General features: G+C 39.8%; 1 protein-coding gene across 3 annotated transcripts in view; it reads right to left on the bottom strand.

Moving 5' to 3' along the window:
* LOC109721880 overlaps positions 7,223-23,278 on the bottom strand; it is a 48,917-nt gene continuing 32,861 nt past the window's right edge. For 2 of the 3 annotated variants that reach the window (XM_020249686.1, XM_020249689.1), the window contains 7 exons: positions 11,612-11,719; positions 10,914-11,011; positions 9,460-9,597; positions 8,871-8,918; positions 7,927-8,041; positions 7,596-7,693; positions 7,223-7,442 (listed from right to left, as the gene is read on the bottom strand). In XM_020249686.1, the coding sequence (XP_020105275.1) occupies positions 7,353-7,442; positions 7,596-7,693; positions 7,927-8,041; positions 8,871-8,918; positions 9,460-9,597; positions 10,914-11,011; positions 11,612-11,719 (695 nt within the window). In that variant the 3' untranslated portion in view covers positions 7,223-7,352. The remainder of the gene's footprint in view (positions 7,443-7,595; positions 7,694-7,926; positions 8,042-8,870; positions 8,919-9,459; positions 9,598-10,913; positions 11,012-11,611; positions 11,720-23,278) is intronic. The other variant, XM_020249687.1, reaches the window with a different exon arrangement.

Below are 23,278 nucleotides of genomic sequence, written 5' to 3'. Positions count from 1 at the left end.
CGGATAGCTCCTTTAATGGTTATGGACCCGAATCCGTTAGTATGGAACATTTTCTTTTCCAAGTGAAATCCCCTAGTATATGAAAGAAGGAAAAAGTGCTTTCGTTGTTGTGGAATAAGAAGCCTTCGTATCTTAATGCATGTATTTAATTTATTCGGAGCTATTAGAGCGGGATTTTTTTTTTTGATTTCCCATCCCAAGAAGTCATTGATTGAGCCATTAACAGATCATTTACGAAGTTCTATGGTAACTTCTTCAGATTTTGAAAGGAAGTAGATTAGTAAAGGGGACTCGGACCATTTTTTATGCTTAAACATGACATTAGATGAGTCAAAAAAGCATAAAAGAATCTCTAGGAGTCTAAAATATTAAATGTTAAATGTGTGAGTCATTGATTGAGCTGTCTTCTCCATTAGATTTGACACGGATCTAAAAGCCGATCTGATGGAGGAGAAGTTATAAGTAGTGCAGCTACTATACTCATAAGAGTATAGTAGCTGCACTCTCTCTCTCACTCTCTATATAGAGAGAGATATAAAGAAGAATTAAATAAATTTTGAATTAAAATATACATTCACAATAGATATTCTCCGGTTGGCAAGAATTTGGATAAGCATAAATTTTTTTTTGTTGTAGAAATAAAGAGGAATTAAAAGTTTGTTTAATTCTGTTATTTATTTTACGTAAGAAAAGAGAAATTAATTTTTTTTTCCACCAAAAAATGGGTCTGTCGATAGACCAATATATATATAGGGTCCGGCTACTATACTCTTATGAGTACATTCGCCTTCGTACTCATAAGTCATTCCCTGTCACGCCCTGAACCCGATCCTATTTGGCCGGTTCGAGAGCGTGATACAGACGCCGAGCGGATAGAGCCTCCCCTATCCGCCCAAGGCCCAACAACAGGTACAGATAGAATGTAGACATTGCATAAGCGGAAGCATACACAATGGCTTGCACGAGGGCAAGCAATAGCCAAGAGCGAAAGTAAACAACTACACTTATAGAATCTATTACAACTTTGCATCATTTCTTTTCTGTTACACCACAGGATCTCAAAATATCACTCTAGTATTTAAATATAATCTTTCACGTCATACAAGTTCTTTTCTTTAACAACTAATTCATCAAAGTACAAAAGATGATATATAACAAAAGGGGTATGCAACTAAATAGATAAATGTCTCGGGCGGTCTCTACCTAGGACGCGATGCCCTTACCGCGATCGTCTGCCGGCTCGCTGGGTCCCGGCTCTGTGAAAATAGGGGTGTGAGAACTACAACAAAGTTCCCAGTGGGTTCGGCAACCAACCACGCCGACTATCCCACTAGGTCTAATCAGGCATAATAGAATAAAGAAAAGTAAGTAACCAACTAGCAAATGCCACTAATATGCCTGAACAATATAAAATGATATGCACAATATAATGCTCATGATGAATGCAAGGTCATAGTGTCAATACCCAATCTCTTGGCTAACCCGTAGGTTTCGCTCTCAACAAACTCACCAACTCAAAATCCCAATAATCAGGGAGATACCCGCTACAACCCGATGGGGCCGCCCTCTGGGGAGATACTCGCTACAACCCAGTGATGTCGACTCCGGAGCACATCACCCGAGGGGGAGCTACCACAACCTCGAGCAAGGACTAATGTGAGTACGATCAATCCTACATTTGAGGATTCCAAGTTCAATCCATTCCTTAACTTTAAGGAAGACTATGCTCAATGACTCTTAACTCTAAGGTTAAAATGTCAATTATCTCGTTCATTCTCATGTCAAAGACCACATTTGTTTTCTAGATACTTTGATCTTGTTCTCTTGCCAAATGCCACACTTGTTTACTAAGTGTTCTAGACTCGTCCATGTCACTCGCTAACTCTATGTCATTGTGTCACTTTTGTTTACTAACTTTTCTAGATTCTTGTCACATTTATGCATACATAGGGATTATCATTCTCACGATCTCACAACTATTTAACATGCATTTGAATTCACGTCATGCTATAAAAAACTCATAAATGAACCCTATTATGCAAAATGCTCGAATAGACACATATGCTCAAAATATGACACTTAGACATAAAGGGATTTCCGATGTCTTTGGAATGCACCACCCACCTCGAGAGGTAGTAGAAGCAAGGTGTGAAGTCTCGTGCGCCACACGGACGTCGAACTCGTGGCCTACAACCAAAATAGTGCCAATTAGGCCCTATGTAGATGAACTATTTTCCAACATTTTCGAATGCTTAAACGGAGTTGTCCAACGCGTTTAGGACACCCCCAATTAGGTTTCTACGGGTTCAATTTGTCCCCGAAAATTCCTAGGGCAAAAACCCCAATTTTCAAACCCTAACAATGTCATTTTGGCATATCCCCTAGATTGATCTCATTGCTAAGCAAAAGATAGCTTAGAATCAACCTAGAAGCTTTCTAATACCCTCCTTAACCCATTTGAACCAACCCTAGGGCATCTACTTTGAGCCCTAGTGATCCACCATGAGAGGGCTTCATGAAAACCACGGATTTCATGGTTTCATAGCTCCTCAAGGTTTCTAAATCTAGAAACAAGCTCAAAACCCTAAAACTTTGGGTTAAAGTCCAAACCCTAGACTCAAATAAGTGATTAAACTCACCTTTATCCAAGCCCTAGCAAGCTTCTTCTTGTTGGAGAGCTCCGAGAACCACCAAAGCTCCAAAATCCCAAGCCTCACCACCTCCTCCTTCTCCTTCTTCTTCTTCTTTTAGTTCTCTAGAGAGAGAGAGGAGAGAAAATGAGAGAGGAGTGTGTGTGTGTGGCTGCTGAGGGAGAGGGGTGTTTGGGGTGTTATAGTGTTGTGACAATTGCAACTAAACCCTCCGTTTCTTCTTATTTGCACCAGACCTTACTGTGCTGTCGGGGGCCTCTTGTACCGGTACAAGGGTTCTTGTACCGGTACAATGCCGAGCAGTAGCCAAACCCGAGAGCTGTCTCGCGGTTTCGCAGGTCTTGTATCGGTACAAGGGTTCCTTGTACCGGTACAGCGCTTGGACTGCACAAACCCGAGGCTACTGTCTCTCGGTTTCGCAGGTCTTGTACCGGTACAAGGCGACCTTGTACCGGTACAGGGCCTGGACTGCACAAACCGAGAGCTGTCGGAGCTCTGGTCAGTGGTTGTACCGGTACAACCACAACCTTGTACCGGTACAACAGCTCCAGATTGCTGTTTGACTTCGATTCGGCTCAACTTCGCGCCGGTTGACGCCAAAACCATTCTAACACTTCTCTAACTCATTTTTCCCCCTTCCCAACTCGTTGGAATGCAAGAGGAACTTGTTCATCGCTTTCTTTCGACGCTTTAATCAATTTGGTCAAAATTCGAATATCGTTTTCGGGTTTCGATATGTTACATTCCCGATAATAGAGATTCTGAATCGACGATCCATATCGTTAAACATTATCTAGAATATTTAAAACTTTTAGAAATCAAATTTTATAATTTTTCGACATCATTTACCTTACGATCAAATGGTCACAAAATTGACAATTTTTAACAGCCGGTATGAGATACTTGCTAGTTTAATAGTGTAAAAGAATCAGAATAGATTGAATTTTTGATAGAAAATACTATTCACTACCTAAATAAATATCAATAACTCCGATCTTAAATTGAAAGATCCGATCATCTATTTTTAGAACGTCATTCGATTTTGACCGTTCATTTTATATTCGCTTGATAGATTTTATTATAATTTCGAAAAATTACGAAATTTATTTCTTATAAGTTTTAAATACTTTAGATCATATTTAACGTAGTGGATCGTCGATTCGGAAACTCCATCATCGAAAATAACTTATGAATAGGAAGCTCTTTATACTCGTAAGAGTATCGTAGCCTTACTCTCTCTCTCTCTATAGGTATAGATCCCAACAGTAGAATTTGTGACTTTGAAAAAGTTATAGACATCAATATTTGTTTTTATACCAAAGTTGTTGAGAATTGGCCTCTCGATTTCTATCAAATAAGGAGCGAAGTCGAGTTCGCAAAACTCGCTAGCTCTCTACTCATCAGCTTTTCGCTTCCTAACAGCGCAAGTAAGCTCCTAAACTTTTAATTTTGGTAATTAGATCTCCTAAAATTTTTTAAATGGTTCGATAAACTTTTCTTTTCAAGAGGAATTATTAAACTCATTCTCGATCAATGTCTTGTATCTGATCTTATGAAGCTCCATAACAACTTAAAACATATCTTTTTTATTTTAACGCTAGAAAAAGTAATGGAAGTTATCTTTTTTTTTTTATCTTTTAATATTATTTTATCTATAATGAGAGAATAATAGTTTTTTTTTTTGTCTATTTTGAAGCTTTATAAATTTCTTTTAAGACATGCCACCAACGAGCTTTACAATAATAATCAATCGAGGTATTTGATAAGGTTTATCTGGGTCGATTTGCAAAAACTAAGGCTGCGTTTGGTTCGGATATAAATAAGAACGGCTTATTTCAAGGATAGTTACAAGTTCAGATATAAACATGAACTAAACCAATTTTGTATTTGAATGAAAATTGGGTTGTTCCTAGGAATAAGGTAAATAGTGTTTGAATGGTTAGAGTGGAACATGAAGAATAAGAGTTATAATTTAAAATTAAAATTATATTATCTAATTAATTAACATCAAAATATTACTTAAAAATAAAGAATAAATAAATTATTAATAATTAATTATAAATAATAAAAATTATTAATAATTAATTATAAATAATAAATTAATAATAATTATTATCCAATTATTAATAATCCTTATGATAAGGCCAAAATCATGTAGAATAAAATAAAATCTAATGATTTAAGTATTCATCCGCACAGACTATTTACCGCGTCGTATTGTGCCAATAAGATATTGGCACGATATAAACCCTCACGCCGATAGCATAGCTCAAAACCATATATTTCTTAAATTAGTAAGTAATTTTTTCAATAAAGTTCAGAAGATTTTATAAAAATACATAACAAACAACTAAAATATTTTGTTACTAAAAAAAATAAATATTGCATACTATTATGTGTCAGCACATATATATTTTTTGTAATCGGCACGCATCGACATGGTCCGACGCCATACCATGCTGGCAAGATTCCGGCACGATTCCGTGTCATGACACTTATATCTATAAATATAATGAAAATCGGGTTAAACCAAAGCCTCCCCGCGTTTGGCAGGGGGTTTCGATGGGGCCCTCTTTTTCTCTCTCTCTTACTTTCTTTTTTTATTTTTTCCCCTCTCTCTCACTCTCTCTCTCTCTCTCTCTTACTTTCTTTTTTATTTTCTCTCTCTCACTATCTCTCTCTTACTTTCTTTTTTTATTTTTTTCTCTCTCACTCTCCCTTACTTTATTTTTTTTTATTTTTTCTCTCTCAACATTTTTTTATTTTTTGCCTACATCAATTGTAAAATTTTATCGCATGATCAATTTTATTTTTTAATAGTCAATATAACAAAATTAAATTTTCATCTGCTAAATATCAACATCTTTTCTTTTTTATTTTTGTCTATATCAAGTGTAAAATTTTATCGTATAGATCAACCTTATTTTTTAATTGTAAAGATAACAAAAATTAAATTTCATATAATTGAAAACCCAAATAAGGCCTCCCCTTCAACCCTATTTTTTAATTATCAAGATAATAAAATTAAAATTTCATCTAATTGAAAACCAAATAAAACCTCCCCTTATTAGGGGGGTGTGGGGCCCACAAGTTTTTTAAGGATTAGTGCTGCCCAAACTTTCCACCATTTTTTATTTTGTTTTCTTTTTTTCTTTTTTTTTTTTGCATTAAGCTTTCAAACCTCTTAATTCCATCATGATAAAATAGCAACCGTTAAAAAATATTTTAGAATTATCGAAATTATCATACTATCGGCTATTTAACTTTTTTTTCATGCCAATTTTGATCCCTAAATTTTGTATGCTTTTCACTTTAGTCCCCAAAACATATATGAATTAGTAATTCTAAAGAAAGCCTCACCTTATTTTGGAGGGTTGTGGAACCCACACAATTTTTAAAAATTTAATTTATATAATAATATAATAATATTATTAGATTATTTATTTAGTAGTTGAATTTTTTTACAATATAAAAAATATCTATTTTGATTTCGAATGACTTTTAATAATATACAAAGGATATATAAGTTTGTTTTATATTTTTCATTATAAATTTTTTCAATTTTAAAATTTTAAAAATTATATATATTAATTTACTGAAATATTATCTATCAGTCGCGAAGCGCGAGTCCTATACTAGTCCTTAATAGAATCACACCCCCATGTTATTTTCAGCCGTTTCATACAGATTTCAACTATAAAAACACTCAAAAAATTATTGGCCAGCCTTTCGAATCATTCATTTGATTTGTATTATGAGAAATTGTTGAGTGCATCCAATGCAACAAACCTATGCGCCGCGTCCTTCATCATCTCATACTTTTAATCCCATATTTAGTATGAGATGCACTGGAGCACAGATGAAAGATACAGTGCACCGATGTACAGATGAACCGACAGCGGCCAATAATTTCTCAGAGGGCTTTTTTTCAATTTAGCCCCCTGACAAATTTTTATTTTAAAAATAGTCCTGTCAAAATTTAATTTGCAAAAATGGTCTGCCCCTGCCACGCAGGCGCCACGTCAGCGCCACACGGGCAGAGCTCGCCACACGGGCAGGGCTGGAGTCAGTGTGTTAAGTTGAATACGATGAACCATTCACCGTGTTCAAACATGACCGTGTTTCATATTTATATTCTTTTTCTTATCTTTTAAGGATGTCAATGGGTCGGATTTGGATCGGAATTTTAAAAACCCGAAATCGAATCCGAAAATTAATTAAAATCCGAACACGAATCCGAGTCCGGCGGGTTCGGGTTTTAATTTGATTTTCGGATTCGGATTCGGATTTTTGAAAATCCGATCCAAACCCGATCCGTTGACATCCCTAAAAGAGAAGAAAATGAATATAAATATGAAATACGGTGAATGATTTACCGTGTTCAACTTAACACACTGGCCCAAATCCTGCCAGCGTGGCGCTGACGTGGCGCCTGCATGGTAGGGCCAGAGCTATTTTTGCAAATTAAATTTTGACAAGGCTATTTTTAAAATAAATTTTTTTTAGGGGGGCATTTGCAAAAAAAGCCCTTTCCCAGAGCCATTAAATCATATCAAATGAATTCAGACAGAGAATGATAAAATCGAAGCTTTCGAGGCCCAGCATTCAGTTTCCAAATGATTCGAAGTTCATCTAGTTAGTTCTGTGCATTTCAATCCGAAAAAAGTAATCTATAGAACAGTCGTAAAATACATGACCAGCTCAAAATCTCTCGGCAGTGACGACAATTGGTTGAGCTTCTTCTGTGTGCTTTTTAGCAAGGTAAGGGCCCCTTCTCACAGCTTCCTGCAACTGAAAAGAATTAAAAAATATGTATGTCATTGCCTCGATCTATCTCCGATTGTCCCGCTGTTTTCACGTGAAGCATCATTAATCGACTCACTGTACCGACTAGTAGCCGAAAAATTAATTTGGCAAGCTCAAAGATTGAATATAAAGCTATACCTTCTCTGCAATTCCAGCAATAGTAGCGTCACAAAGCAAAGGAGAAGTTGATAGAGCCTTGCTGATTGCCACGCAACAGTCATGTCGCATTTCCATCCCTATAGAATAATAAATCAGCGATCAAATTAACTACTACTGAATATGGGAGATAGAAAATAGAAACAAATATTTACTCATGACCTAGGGTAGAGGTAGTTCGTATAATTCTGCCAAATTCAGATCAACGTACATAACAGATTGAGGAAAAAAAAATGCAGGATCTCAACAAATATCCAGGTTAGATATTTGTGAATTTCAGAACAACTGAAGTTAGAACTGGAAATGAACAAACCATTTTTTGTCGCCTCAATCTTTTGATCGGTCACGATAGAGATAATCTCCTGATTCGAACAAACTTCTCGCAGACACCATTGACGCACCACCATTGCGGCTGTCAGTCTGTAACCCTGTGAGTATTTAATTATGCATCTCAGCTGCAGTTTTTAACTTGAAAGTTGTAAGGTACCGGACTTCTAAAATTATGAAGNGTGCATGATCCTGTTGTTTAGCCTTGGGCGGACAGGGGAGGTGCTGTCCGTCCGGCGTCTGTTCGACGCGCCCGGATCGGACCAAATTGGTAGCGGTCTCGGGGCGTGACAAAAGTTCTCACTAAGCTTTAGAGTAAGTGGAACTTGACTTGGCGGTGAATACTTTGAAGAGGCAACAGATAGACAAATTAAATATCAACAACCACTATTGCATGCGAAACCATGAACTGAAAACATTCAAATTTACGTAGTGGCTGAGTTTAAAGATTGACTCAAATTTGATTAACAGCAGAGTATGATCCCAGTTATCCAACGGCTAAAGTTAAGATGATCACTGAGAATATTTACATTTTCCAAACACTATATATAGGTTGCTATAGATCAATACTTCAAACAAACAAATAGGTTTTCGCAAAAGAGAATTAAAAAAAAAATAAAAAATTTCCTCCCCTTCCATTCTGCAATTTCGATTCACCCTTTCTTTGTTTTATGCTTCTGAATCAAACAATTGCTTGACAAACTGAAATACCCTAGCATTCACATGATAAATGTATGCACGAGAGCTTCATCCAGGAAAAAAAAAAAGAGTTTGGTTTGAAGTAAAAAATGACAAAAAGGTCAATCGAAGTTTTCAAAATGTAGGAACAAGTGGACTTTTGCTGCAAAATGGCCTGACGAATATTAACATCAGAAATATTTACGTGAGGTAGAGAGAGAGGAAGAGAGAGATTCATGAGCATCCACTTACAGCTATTCGTACTTCTGGTTCTTGTCGGAGGACAGAGAGAAGCAGGCCCTGCCAACCCAATTAGACTTTATGAATAGGAGAGAAAAGGAAGGCATCGATCACAAATTTATTCCCTGAAACTTGACCCTGATTTCAATTTCATCGCCATAGTATTGATTGTAACAATTTGTACTTGAAGTTTGATCTTCATAAGAGTTAGGTCCTTCTAGCTGTCAGCACATCTGATGAAGCGGCACATCCACACCATTTTTACAGTTTCCTCTCTTAAAACAAAAACCTTCAGGACCAAATTGAAATCAAGGTCAAACTTCAGGGACAAAAAGCAGAGATGAAACTTCAGCGACGAGGTTGAAACTTCGAGGATGAAATTGGAATCATGGTTCAAACTTCAGAGGACTAAACCAATAGTAAATTTACCATTAGCCCCAAATTTTTGTAAAGCTTGAAAATTAGTAATACTATGCGGCTTATCCCCATCCCGACATTAATTTACCAGCTATCAATGCTTAACAACATCTGTGTTACCACTTATCAGGGATGTAGAGAAAATGACATATAGAAAGTACAAATAGTTGTGTAAGTAACTCACAGATGGGGTCAGTTTCGGACTATCTGCCGCCACTGCATAAACCAAGCTCCTGAGTTGCTCCTCTGCTCTATTATTCAGCATAATTTTGTCTTCCAGCCGATCGGCCCCACAAATACTTCCAAGGGCAAGTAAAGCAGCCTAATAATAACTGAGTTAACTCCCATAAATAAACTCAAAATAAAATGAGGCAGCGAAATAGTACCAAAAAAACAGATTACCACAAAATAACAAGTTAATTGGCTCAAAAAAAAGGAAGAAGAGGAAGAAGAAAGAAACCAAGTAGTCCAAAGTGTTAATCGACTGGCCATAATGTAATTGTATTATTGCTCTCACCAGTGCTATCACAATACTAGCACTTGCTGAAGAATTGACACACTAAACACAGGATAGAAACTTTTGAGTAAGACCGACCGTCCCTAGCGTAAGGGCAAAGAGCTTGATGGTTGGTATCTGAGGTCACAAGTCCGAAGCCTATGTGCTTCACATTTTCTAGCTATGTTCATTTCTAAAAAAAATAAATAAATAACAGAGTGGGTAGCATGCTACCCTTTTCTCTCTCTAAAAGAAAAAAAAGAAACTTTTGAATAAGAATAGCAGACTATTCTTATATTGCCATCTTCTCATGGTAAAACTCTTTCATCGACACACAGTTGCCTGGGCCATTTAATTGAGTGTGGCTATAGCAATACATATATAATCAATTCTCATTTTTGTGTTCGCTGTCCATTCATACACAGCCAGTTCAAATGATCTTGATCATGTTTACAGATCAGCCAGTTCAAATGATCTTGATCATGTTTACAGATCTTTAAAAATATTATACTCGACAGTTTTAACTTTAGTACCTTGGTGTTAGTACTACAATAAATATATGATCCTTACTATCGCTGCAAAAATGTGCGCATGTGTGTGCTGGCATGTGCATGTGCGTGCTGGCATGTGCATGTGCGCTAATTATAAGTAAAAGCCATAATTATGCATTAGCAGTCAAGTTTAAAGCCCAGCTTAAGTGAATCAACAAAAATCGCAACCAAATGCAACCCCCGCAACAAGCCTAATCATATTCAACCCAACCCAATTGTAAAATAAGCATATTATTAAAGATTGCCCAATATACCAGGATGATAACTAGTTAAGTCAGATCCGTCATGTTAGATATCGTCAAAATGTCAGATTTACCTCATTCATTCATAAGTCAGCACATAACCATCTAGTTATGTTAATGCACAGCTGTCAGACTCAGCTTTGATATTCAATATTTTTACACAATTGAACCAAAAATGCAAATTTAGTTGATCATGTTTGTATTTACAACAGAAGCTGCAATTAATTCCAAATATTTAGTGCCAACACAATATTCACAAGATTAAATGTCGTCTAAAATTAGCTAAAATAAAAGAAATACAGTTCAAGAAAAGGAAAAAACAAAAAAAACAAAGTTACAGTGTCCTTACCAGCTGTTTACCTCTGCATTGGCGATCAAAGGATAAGTCTATAACATGTCTTGCTACATTCAGAGTGCTCGTAAGTAATAGATTTGCTCCTTGATTTGCTAGAGACATCAAGAACATAAATAAGAAGATTGAAAGCTATATATAAATATTCTATTTGAATGTAACTAAAAATAGGAGAGAAATAAAAACTGAAATACCCTCCCTAACTGCATTATGTATAAAAACCTCATTTTGGTTTGGCTAGAGGTTAAAATTCGCAATAATAAGAGAGAAACAACGTACAATTATATGGAAATCAAGCTGGCCTTTTTAACTATCGAATTTGTTTTCTCAAACGTCTTAATAAAATGGCAAAATAAAAAAAAGATCATTAAAAAAGATCAAATGTTAGCATCATAACCTAAAAAGAAACCATCAAGAACAAACATAGAAACACCAGGATCTTTATAATATCAGTGAGAAAATGCAATGGAGCTGTCAAATTAAAAGCCGGTTAGAAAGGTAAACTTACGAAGTTGCGTGAACTCGAATTAGAAAAACTACGGAAAAACTAGAAGGTCAAATCTGAGAGCAGGCCAATAACTATAAAGTAATTATTCATCAGGGAAAAAAAATGTACTTGAAAAGAGAACTCACAACTGAACAGTCATTTTAGAATTGAACTTTTCTGAGACAAGAACTTCATCTTAGTAACTTACTTGCTCCGATTAGCCCTAAAGCTTCTATTTCACTCTCAGATTCATCTGTATTTTGTTCATCTAGGAGCTTCAGTCTTTCATTGATGGTCAAGAGAAGGGTTGTAACACCTGAAATCAAATTTGGAATGTATTAGCACCTCCATTTTTCATTTCTTAGTCTTAATAGAAGAATTCCTTGACTCTTGCCCAGTTTAAATAGCAAATACCTAAACAAAAATAACGAACTGGGAAAAGGACATAATTAACGGTTTCACATTCGTGAGACCATTAGTTCAAAGCAAGGATTTAAGTACTGTTGTCATAGGACATCACCACCGTGCCATACCATGCCGACAAGGTGTTTGAGTAAAAAAAAAAAATGGAAAAAAATAAAAAAATAAAAAATAAAAAAAATATAATAAACGAGGAAGAAATTAAAAAAAAAAAAGAAAAAAAAAATATCCCGCCTCCTATTTCCAAAAAAAAAGAAAGGAAAAGGAAAAAAAAATCTATACCTTGTATAACCAAGGTATCCTTCCTTTTGAAATTTTTCCAAAAAAAAGCATAAGCCATTAGAGGCTTAATATAAGGGGGCCTCTTAAAAATTTAAAAAAAAAAGAAGAGAAAAAAGAGAACCGAAAACAGAAGAAAAAAAGAAGAATAGAAGAAGAAAGAAAAGAAAAAAGGTGAAGAAAAAAAAAAGTTTTTTTATATACTCTCCCTCTCTCTCTCGTGTACAAGTACCAAAGGGGGAGCCCCTTTTTGGTCTTGCTGGCAGAGGGGGTGCCAAGTGCACCCCTCCACTTTTCGTCCGTACCACACAAAAAAAAAGGAGACTTCGGCGACAACGACAACCACAATGACTTCTACAACAACAAGAGATGTGCATGCCTACGAAAAGCGTAAGTGCGATTTTTTTGTTAGTTTGATCAACCCGACTATCTTCGTGATAGGTTTCGAACCGATCAAATCTGACATCAAATCGTCACTTCCGCCGTGCGTATGCATGGTTAATCTCTAAACCGTGCGGCCATCTTCGCGATAGACTCAACATGGTCGAAATTGTTGATCGAGCACCGGATATTTTGCTACAAAAACCATGCGGCTATCTTCGCGATAGGCTCGACATGGTCAAAACGGTTGATCGAGCGGCCATCTTCGTGATAGGCTCGACACGATCAAGCCCGTTTATTTTACTACATAAACCGTGCGGCCATATTCGTGATAGGCTCGACATGGTCGAAGGGATTAATCGAGCGGCCATCTTCGTGATAGGCTGGGCACGATTAAACCCCGTGCACTTTAACAAAACGTGATAAAAACAATAATAAAAAAAATAGACGAGTACTGTTTTGATTCGCCATCTTCATTCGATTCGATCGTATTGCTCGACGTGATACATTTCGTATAAAAAAAAACAAGACGAAATTTCATATAAAAAAAACAAAAAAAAATGAGAAAAGAAAAAAAAAAAGGAGGGCACTCCCCCTCTCTCTCTCTCAGTTTCGTACAGAAAGAGAGAGAGGCCTCTCTCTCTCTCGCAGCCAACAAAAAAAAAAAAAGACAAACACAAAAAAAAAGGAGTTATTCCCTTTCCCTCTCTGACAGTCAACAAAAAAAAAAGGCCAATTTGCATAAAAAATTCACAAGTTTTGAATTTTTGCAAAACTGGGTCACCTTTTTCAATTTTGCAGATTCGGACCGAATTTTTTGCCATCGGACGAAAATGCCCTTATTCTTTTTTTTTCTCTCTTCTTTTTTCTCTCTTCTTTTTTCCTTTGCCATTTTTTTCTTCCGCCTTCTCCTCCTCCGCAGTGCCCTTCCCTTCCCCCACCAATCATGGCCCTTCCCAAAACGCCCCTCCCCAAACTCCTCTCTTTCCTCCTCCTCTCTCCCCTCTTCTCCTCTTCTTCGTCCTTTTCCCCGTTCTATTCCGATCTCACCCCCGACGAGTTCCGCGCCGCACGCCTAGGGCTCGCTCTAGGTCTCGCCTTCGAGACGGCGCCGCGCCGCGCTGCGCCGAGGATCACCCCGTGTTCTGGAACCTTACGTGGAGGCAGATCTGGTTGTGCGCGAGTGCGACCTCGACAGCAGCGGCAACAGCGCGGAGGTACTCACGGTCGAGGATGGCCTCGTAGAAGACGAAGGCCTCGGCGAGGTAGGAGGAGTCACTGGTGCGGCGGTACTGGCCGTAGTAGAGCTAGGCGATAAGGGACGCGACCTCGCCCACCTCAAGATCGCCGTCCGAGTCCTACTCTCCGAAGAAGGAGATGAGAGCGTCCAAAAAATGTAATTTTTTAAGGTGTAAAAAATGATGTAATGGTGTAAAAAGGAAGAAGGAAGAGGAAGAGGAGGAGAAGAAAAAATTGTACAATTTTGGACGAAATAGTGCAAAATTGAGCAAAATTGTGCAAAATTGTGCAATTCTCATCAAAATTGGCCCAATTTTTTGCCCAATTTTACACCATTTGGATGAAATTTACATTATTTTTTTTCTTCTTCTGCTTCCAATTTACACAATTTTTTTTCTTCCTCTTCTTCCTCCTTTCTTCTCTTCCTCCTTGAAGCCCTACGAAGGTGGGATACGGGCCCCTGGCGGCAGCGGCAGCGGCAGCGGAGCGTGGCGCGGCGGAGCGGAGAAGATGGGATGCGGCAGCGGCAGCGGAGCGTGGCGCGGCGGAGCGGGTGGCGGCAGCGGCGCAGGTAGCGGCCGCAGCATCGTGTTGGATGCGCCCCCCTGGCGGCGACGGCAGCGGAGCGAAGAAGGTGGGATGTGGCAACGGCAACGGCGCGGGTGGCGACAGCGGCGCGGGTGGCGACAGCGGCGCGGGTGGAAGGATCGGGGGGAGATCCGGACCCGGTTGGGTCAGACGAAGAGGAGGAGGAAAGAGAGAAGGCGGGGCTGGTAGTAGAGGTTGGCGAACGCGAGCACGGTGGCGGCGGCGGCGGTGCAGCAGAGGGCGCAGCTGCAGGTGGCGGAAGAAAAAAAATAGCAAAGGAAAGNGCCATTTTTTTCTTCCGCTTTCTCCTCCTCCGCAGTGCCCTCCCCTTCCCCCACCAATCATGGCCCTTCCCAAAACGCCCCTCCCCAAACTCCTCTCTTTCCTCCTCCTCCTCCTCCTCTCTCCCCTCTTCTCCTCTTCTTCGTCCTTTTCCCCCTCCTATTCCGATCTCACCCCCGACGAGTTCCGCGCCGCACGCCTAGGGCTTGCTCTGGGTCTCGCCTCCGCGATGGCGCCGCGCCGCGCTGCCCGAGGATCGCCCCGTGTTATGGAACCTTACGAGGAGGCAGATCTGGTTGTGCGCGAGTGCGACCTCGACAGCGGCGACAACGGCGCGGAGGTACTCACGGTCGAGGATGGCCTCGTAGAAGACAAAGGCCTCGGCGAGGTAGGAGGAGTCACTGGTGCGGCGGTACTGGCCGTAGTAGAGCTGGGCGATGCGGGACGCGACCTCGCCCACCTCAAGATCGCCGTCCGAGTCCTACTCTCCGAAGAGGGAGATGAGAGCGTCCAAAAAATGTAATTTTTTAAGGTGTAAAAAATGATGTAATGGTGTAAAAAGGAAGAAGGAAGAGGAAGAGGAGGAGAAAGAAAAATTGTACAATTTTGGACGAAATAGTGCAAAATTGAGCAAAATGGTGCAAAATTGTGCAATTCTCATCAAAATTGGCCCAATTTTTCGCCCAATTTTACACCATTTGGATGAAATTTACATTATTTTTTTTTTCTTCTGCCTCTAATTTACACAATTTTTTTTCTTTCTCCTTCTTTCTTCTCCTCCCCCCTGAAGCCCTACGAAGAAGGTAGGATACGGGCCCCTGGCGGCAGCGGCAGCGGAGCGTGGCGCGGCAGAGCGGAGAAGATGGGATGCGGCAGCAACAACGGCGCGGGTGGCGGCAGCGGCGCGGGTGGCGGCAGCGGCGCAGGTGGCGGCCGCGGCATCGTGTTGGATGCGTTTCCTCGGCGGCGGCGGCAGCGCGGCGCGGCGGAGCGGAGAAGGCGGGATGTGGCAACGGCAACGACGCGGGTGGCGGCAACGGCAACAGCGCGGGTGGCGACAGCGTCGCGGGTGGAAGGATCGGGGGAAAATCCAGGCGCGGTTGGGTCGGACGAAGAGGATGAATGAGGGAAGGCCGGGCTGGTAGTAGAGGTAGGCGAACGCGAGCACGGTGGCGGCGGCGGGGGTGCAGCAGAGGGCGCAGCTGCAGGTGGCGGAAGAAAAAAAATAGCAAAGGAAAGGAAAAGAAGAGAGAGGAAAATAAAAGAGAGAGAAAGAAAAGAAATAAGGGTATTTTCGTCCGATGGCGCAAAATCCAGCCCGAATCTGCAAAATTGAAAAAAATGGCCTAGTTTTGCAAAAGCTCAAAATTTGTAGATTTTTTATGCAAATTGGCCAAAAAAAAAAGAAAGAAAAAAAAAAGTTAAAAAAAAGAAAAGACGGCGAACGATGAAATATTAAAAAAAAAAGAAAAGAAGTAACGAACAAAAAAAAAAAGAGCAGAAGAAAGAAAAAAAAAATACAAAAGATAGTTTTGGGTACCCCCTCCCTTCTCTCTCTCTCTTTGGCAGTCAACACAAAGAAAGAGAGAAAAAAAAAAAAAAAAAAGGAAAAGAAAAGAAGAACCAACAAAAAAAAAAAAATGGCAAAAGAAAAATAAAAAAAAACTCTCTCCCTGCAGTCAAAAAAAAAAAAAAAAAAAGAAAAGAAACAATTTGAGGAGTTGGATCTTGTTTATTTTAATTTTTAAAATGTTTCAATCATCATGGGCCAAAGATGAACAAATCTTCATAAGCAGAATAAAAATAAAGCACAAGCCCACATGGCAGGCCCACATGCAATTTCGTGGTCCACAATGTCCAGGAACTTAAAGTCCAAAACAATTCAGCCATGCAGTTCGGTCAAGGCCTTAATTTCAATCACATGCGGATTCGGGTCCAAGGCCAGAACAATGTAAAGTCCAAAACCAATCCAAATCCACATGCAGATTCGAGTCCAAGGCCAAGAACCTGTAAAGCCCGAAACCAATCTCAACCCACATGCAGATTTGGATCCAAAACCAATAAAAAACCCATATGAATAAATTCCTCAACCCAAAGCCCAAAACCTATAAATAAGATCCAAAACCCAAAGTCCACAAAGTCCACAAATAAAGATCCAAAACCCAAAGTCCACAAATAAAGATTCAAAACCCAAAGTCCACAAATAAAGATTCAAAACCCAAAGTCCACAAATAAAGATTCAAAATCCAAAGTCCACAAATAAAGATGCAAAATCTAAAGCCCACAAATAAAAATTCAGCAAGATCTACTAAACCTATGTCATCCAAATACCTCCAACCCAAACCGAATTCATGGGCTTTCCAAATGGGCCCCTTAGTATGAATTAATTCTAAAAATTAATTTCATGGGCTTTCCAAATAGGCCCTTATTATGAATTAATTCTATGAATTAATTTCTTGGGCTTTCCAAATGGACCCTCTTATCATGAATTAATTTTACAGGCTTTCCAAATAGGCCCTCTTATCGTGAATTAATTTTATGAACTTTCCAACTGGACCCCTTATCATGAATTAATTCTACAAATTAATTTCATGGGTTTGCCAAATAGGCCCCTTATCACGAATTAATTCTATGAATTAATTTCATGGGCTCTCCTTGTTATAAATTAATTTCATGAACTAACGAGCCTTCCAAATGGCTCCTTATCATAAATTAATTTTATAAACCCAACTTAATGGGCTCTCCAAATGGCCTCTATCATGAACTAATTTTATCAATTAGTTTAATGGACTTTACAAATGGGCTCCTAGCATGAATTAATTTCATGAACCAATTTCATGAGATTCGACTCAATCGACCGCCATGTCGCTAAACTGAGCATCTCAACTTCAGTCGACCATCAAGTCGCTAAACTGAGCAAATCAAATTAAGATATGACCATCAAGTCGTTAAACTAAATATTTGACCGCCAAGTCGTTAAACTGAGCAATCAAACCAAACCCTTTCGACCGCCAAGTCGCTAAACTGAGCAAATCAAGTTCAGAAACGACCGTCAAGTCGTTAAACTAAACATTCGACCGCTATTTCGCTAAACTGAGCACCTCAACTTCAATCGACCGCCATGTCGCAAAACTAAGCAATTCAATTTAAAATCGATCGAAACGTCGCTAAACAAAACCCAAATTCAAACGACCGAAACGTCGTTAAACTAAACCCAAATTCAAACGACCGAAACATAGCTAAACTAAACCCAAATTCAAACGACCGAAACGTCACTAAACTAAACCCAAATTCAAACGACCGAAAAGTCGCTAAACTAAACCCAAATTCAAACGACCGAAAAGTCGTTAAACTAAACCCAAATTCAAACGACCGAAACGTCGTTAAACTAAACCCAATTCAAACGACCAAAACGTCGTTAAACTAAACCCAAATTCAAACGACCGAAAAGTCGTTAAACTAAACCCAAATTCAAACGACCGTAAAGTCGTTAAACTAAACACCAATCCAAACGACTGCAAAGTCGTTAAACCAAACTTAAGCCGACCGCCATGTCATTAAACTGAGCATCAAAACTTCAATCGACCACCAAGTCGCTAAATTGAGTATCTAGTCTTATAAAATTTAGGTACAGTGGGGGAATGCCCCTGCTTTAGCCATGTACACGGCAAAACATATTAATAAAATTTTATTTGCCTGCTTGGTCTCTTTTATCAGCATTTATATTCGGTCTCTTAATCGAGGGTTCCTTAACACTGAAAGTGTGGGTAATTAACAGCAGATTCTTGAGTCTGTTGAAAGCCATGAACCTATAATCCTGATTTCAAAAATAAAATTTAAACAAATTTAATCTGTACCATGAATGACCACTCGCCTTAGAAACAACCTACGGCGGGGCCGGTTCGTTAGCGGCAGACAAAATGGCACGCCCAGTGGGACATGGCTTCACCCTCCATTTTTGAGACCTAATTAATAAATGCTGATAAAAGACCAAAATATATTTATATGCACTACTGACATCTGTTGTCTTATATATGCAGAGCAATGGCATCAAACAATACCACGGTCAATGCAGCACAAATCCGCTTTCCCGCTTCTATGATGAAGATAGAGGCTGCCGGTGTCACCATCCAGTTCGGCACCATCACTGAGGACATTTTAGCTACTGTCATGCCCCAGCCAGCCACTCAAATTGGTGGGGGCAGGACTTCGACGAACTCCAAGGACAAAGCTATTATGGCCCCCAACAGCCGTACAATTTCTCGTCTTCCATCACGTGGGAGGCGCCCAAACGTCATCATCCCAAATCCTCCTCGCAGGCCTGTCAAAGAGCGACTAGTTGTTCTCTCTGCTGCAACAAGGATGGTGATTGAGGGTCGACTCAAATTTTCTGACGGCCAGCTTGCAAGGACATCCGTCTTTAAAAGATTGGCCCCTGTCAACCATAAAACCATTAATCCGGAGGCATCAAGAAAATCAGTCTTCGATAGACTGACGACCTCTACGGGTGAAATGGCCGAGATGGCACTTCATCTAAAATCAAAATCTTTTAAAAGAAACACTCGACGTTCCTTGAGGAGACAACAGATAAGGGAAAATAAAGATACAAGAACACCATCGCCAGCCAAGGTGGTAATCGAACCAGCAAGCCTCATGCATAACAAGTTCGCCCCACTTAAGTTTGTTAAAAAGAATTCACCCACTGCTGTCCTCCGTCCTAAGAAGGAAATGGGCCACCTACGACCCCTCAATGAGGTGAACAACCCACGACCTGTCAACAGGGTCTCGCCAAAACATAAAGAAACAACTATATCCCAACGCATTTATGAAGCCTTGAAAGAGGTTAAAAGGCGTTGCAAGGAAGAGAATACATCTGCAATTAGGGGACGAAAGCAACCATTGTAGCCGAATAAGAAAATTACTAAGCAATGGAAGGTGAAGGACTCTGTCATACAATCTGATAATCCGGAGAAACAAAAAGGAAGCTCCAAAAGGTTGACTATTCATACAGTAAGGATGGTCAATCACGTAGAAGAAGATAATGATAATGGCAATCCGACACTGAGGAAGATGGCTACGAAAGCCGCCCTCCTGCGTAAAGGAAATAAGGCCTCTGAAACAAGAAGAGGTGGTTCCTCTCAAGGGATAGGAGAACATCCCAACACGGACTTACCTCAACACCCCAATACTGGCTTACCTCTTGATCCGTTTGACATAGAAGAGAATGAAGAGAAACCAGCTTTTCTTCCCCGAGACCCTAAAGATCTCCTAATCTCTTCAATGAGAAAGAAGCTGGAGGAAAAGGACAAGGACATATCAAACCTGAATAGAAAGTTAGACTAGGTCTTAGAGATGTTCATCAACATGCAGACACACATGGGAGTGCAACTACGCAGTCCTGAAGTTCAAGTCACGCCGCCGACCTTGAACTTATGCACACCATCAACCGAAGAAAACCGAACAAATCAAATGACCGCAATACATCAAACTCAGAAGGACATCTATACCATGTCTAGAGAGGAAATATCAAAACTCATTGCTCTTCAACTGAAGGAGTCAATGGCAAGGTCAATACCCAAACAGAAAGGAAGGGGGCATCCATATCCCGTGGAATACGATGATATACTATTCCCTTTAGGGTATGTCATTCCTAAATTCAAACAATTTAATAGGGTAGGCAATCCGGACCAACATTTGGCACATTTCAGGGCCACGTGTGGTAACATCGGAAGCAACAATGCATTATTGTTGCGCCAGTTCCCTCAGAGCTTGACCGAGATAGCTTTTGACTGGTATTATTCTCTCGAAGATGATTCAATCAAAACTTGGAGTGAAATGGAGAATGTTTTTCGAGCAAAATTCGCTACAGTCAGCGATAAGATTTCAATAGCCGATCTGGCAGCAACTAAAAGTAAGAAGCATGAGTCAGTGTTAGACTACATAACTCGATGGCGAAATTTGAGTATCAAGTGTGATACAACCCTACAGCAATCTCAAGCGGTAGAGTTGCTTAAGGGGAATATAGACAATTGGATGGCCCCGTTCCTTTGCACTACCAATTGTACTACGTTTCAGGATCTTATATTGAACTTCTCGAAGCTAGAAAAAACTGATCCACAAATTTCGGGGGGTTTCTATCCTTCTAGACCTCGAAGGGAAGATGGAAAGAAAGCCGAGACCAAAACCGTCCGTTCAAGAACAACCTATGCCAATAATGTAGAAAAAGGAAAAAGGTCCACTGCTTAAGTTGGGCCGACATCCAAACCAACGCTAGGCGGAGATAACTATAGAATGACCATAGAGGAGAGAGAATAAAGTCTACTCCTTTAAAAGAGACAAAGTGAAGAAAATATTCAATGATGCTATTAAAAGCGGCCTGCAGCTACCGGAGCCAAAGAGGCCAGAAGATGTTGGCAAAACCGATGACACAAATTATTGTCTCTATCACAGAATGGTCAGTCACCCTACTGAAGATTGCTGGGTGTTTAAAGACTGGGTTGAGAAGCAATATAAAACTGGTGCTATTACTCTCTCACGTTCAGTCCTGATGGAGCCACAAGTGGAAGAAACCAATCAATTAGTACGGGGACCGAAGAAGCAGTAGGGTTCGATAACTCTTTTTCGTTTGAGTTTTGGAACACCTTTTTGACTAAGAAGACTCGAAAAATGCTCAAACAATTGAAAGAAACCCAATGAATTATATGGCGAGGCCCGTTGAATCCAAAAGTGCAACCAATGCCACTAGAGGATCAGCCTTCATCATCTTCCAAACCATATAATCCTCCTACTCTATCGAATCGGAAAGTAATCAAGAAAAAGAAGATTAAAAGGCCTGTAGATCCGGAGCCGTACAAGTCTAAGAAGACGGAGCTTGAAGAGTATATTGATTCCCTAGAAGACTACATATAGAAAAAAAGAGAGACAGTTTTAATCAAAGACTTCGTAATCGAAGCAATGGACGGCACGACCATCCCGATACGAAAGATTGATAAGGGTGTCAGATTTAGAAAATATGCTGAGCCTCCCCTTCCACCCAATAAAAAGGTCTATATAAATTTAGAAGACGAATTTGAAGAGATAGAGAATAAGATTTATGAGGAGGCAAAAAACTTCTGGCGAGAAGTATGTACGAAAGTATGCAGAACCACCTCAGCCTATAATGTGGATAGTGAAGACGAATTCACTTCTACATTAGAAGACAACGCCGATGATGATGTTGAAGAAGGTGATAGCGAGAAAGAATTTCTGCAAAAATTAGAAAGAAAGAAAAAAGAGGAGCAAGGTTCAACTGCATATACACAAGGGGCCAGAAACTATAGACTAGACTCGGTCAACGAAAAGCTCTTTAATATAAGAGTCGAACAAAAAGAGATAGCGAAGATGGTGATTGGGCTTGAAGCAAGGGTTGAGCAGGTGTTGCGGTTGATGGCTCCAGCCCCTCGACGAGCTCGACCACCACCAAAAAACAACCGTCTACAAGAGATAATGGAACGCATTGAAAGAATGATGGACCCCGATGCCAGTCAGGGGCAAGCAACAGAGAATGTATCTGCTCGAAACTTGAGGATTGTAGAAGATCAAGATCTATCAATTCGAAGGGAGAAACAACAATTGTCTCGAAAGAATAGAAACAATCAAGTTTTAAACCCCAACTGGTACCAGTCAACTGATAATCAAGAGAAAGACTCGACTGTGGAGAAAAGGAGAAAGCCTCCAAGTATCAAGATCGATGATGAAAAAGTGACAGAATGGTCACGGTGCCAAGACGTGCAAGTTTATGAAGGAAAAGGAAAAGCTCCACTCATTGAAAACCAAAGTATGAAATAGGTTTGGAAAAAGGAGCAAAGAGAAGCACAACTCCGATTTTCTCCAAACCATCAGGAGTGGGGGCATAACCTAGATGCAAAGAGAGATCAAATGCAACCCTCGACCAGTAAAGGCTTCAAGAAGAATCAAGTCACAAGGAGCATAAGACCCCCGAGAACATACCTACCATATGATGAGGATGAGCCTATTATCTGCAACTTCTGCGGAGCTAATGGCCATACTGACATAAATTGCCAACATCTAAAAGAGTTGGAGGAGAAAACTCTCAGTAGAGAATCTTGTAGAGTAATTACTATCTCTGAAGATCACTCTGAGGAATCTGTCAACAAACGGAGATGAAAAAGTAAACAACCAGCAGTGGTAAACGAAGAAGGTGACAGTGCATGGTTAGCATACGAACCTCCCTCCCAAAATCAAGATTAAAAAGAATGGAGACTCGTATCTTGGAAGTAGGAAATGATGTAAAGAGGCTGCAGCTAGACGTCCATTCTTTAAAGTTAAATCTAGACTGTGTTGCTACTGCAGTGAAAAATATGAGCTCTCAAACAAGGATGATAATAGATATGCTCCGCTCTCAAGAAGGTGAGAGCTCAAAGAAAGCTCGAAAATGAGATATGTAGGGCAGTCGACATCAGTACTGATTCGGAGAATGATGAAGGAGATGCCCTACAAATAAAATTAAGATCTGGAAAAGTGCTACCAAAAAGGCAAGAACCAGTGCAAAAGAAGAGAGATAGAGAAGTTCAAGTCAGCAAAGAACTTCCAACTTCTTCAAATCAAGCAAAGCTGACAAAAATAGAGTATAATGTACTCTCTCATCTACGAAAAGTACCAGCACTTCTGAGTGTTTATGATGCCT

This window comes from Ananas comosus, linkage group 16, assembly GCF_001540865.1.
Source record: "Ananas comosus cultivar F153 linkage group 16, ASM154086v1, whole genome shotgun sequence".
Lineage (NCBI taxonomy): Eukaryota > Viridiplantae > Streptophyta > Magnoliopsida > Poales > Bromeliaceae > Ananas > Ananas comosus.
This window is presented reverse-complemented; position numbering and strand designations above follow the sequence as displayed.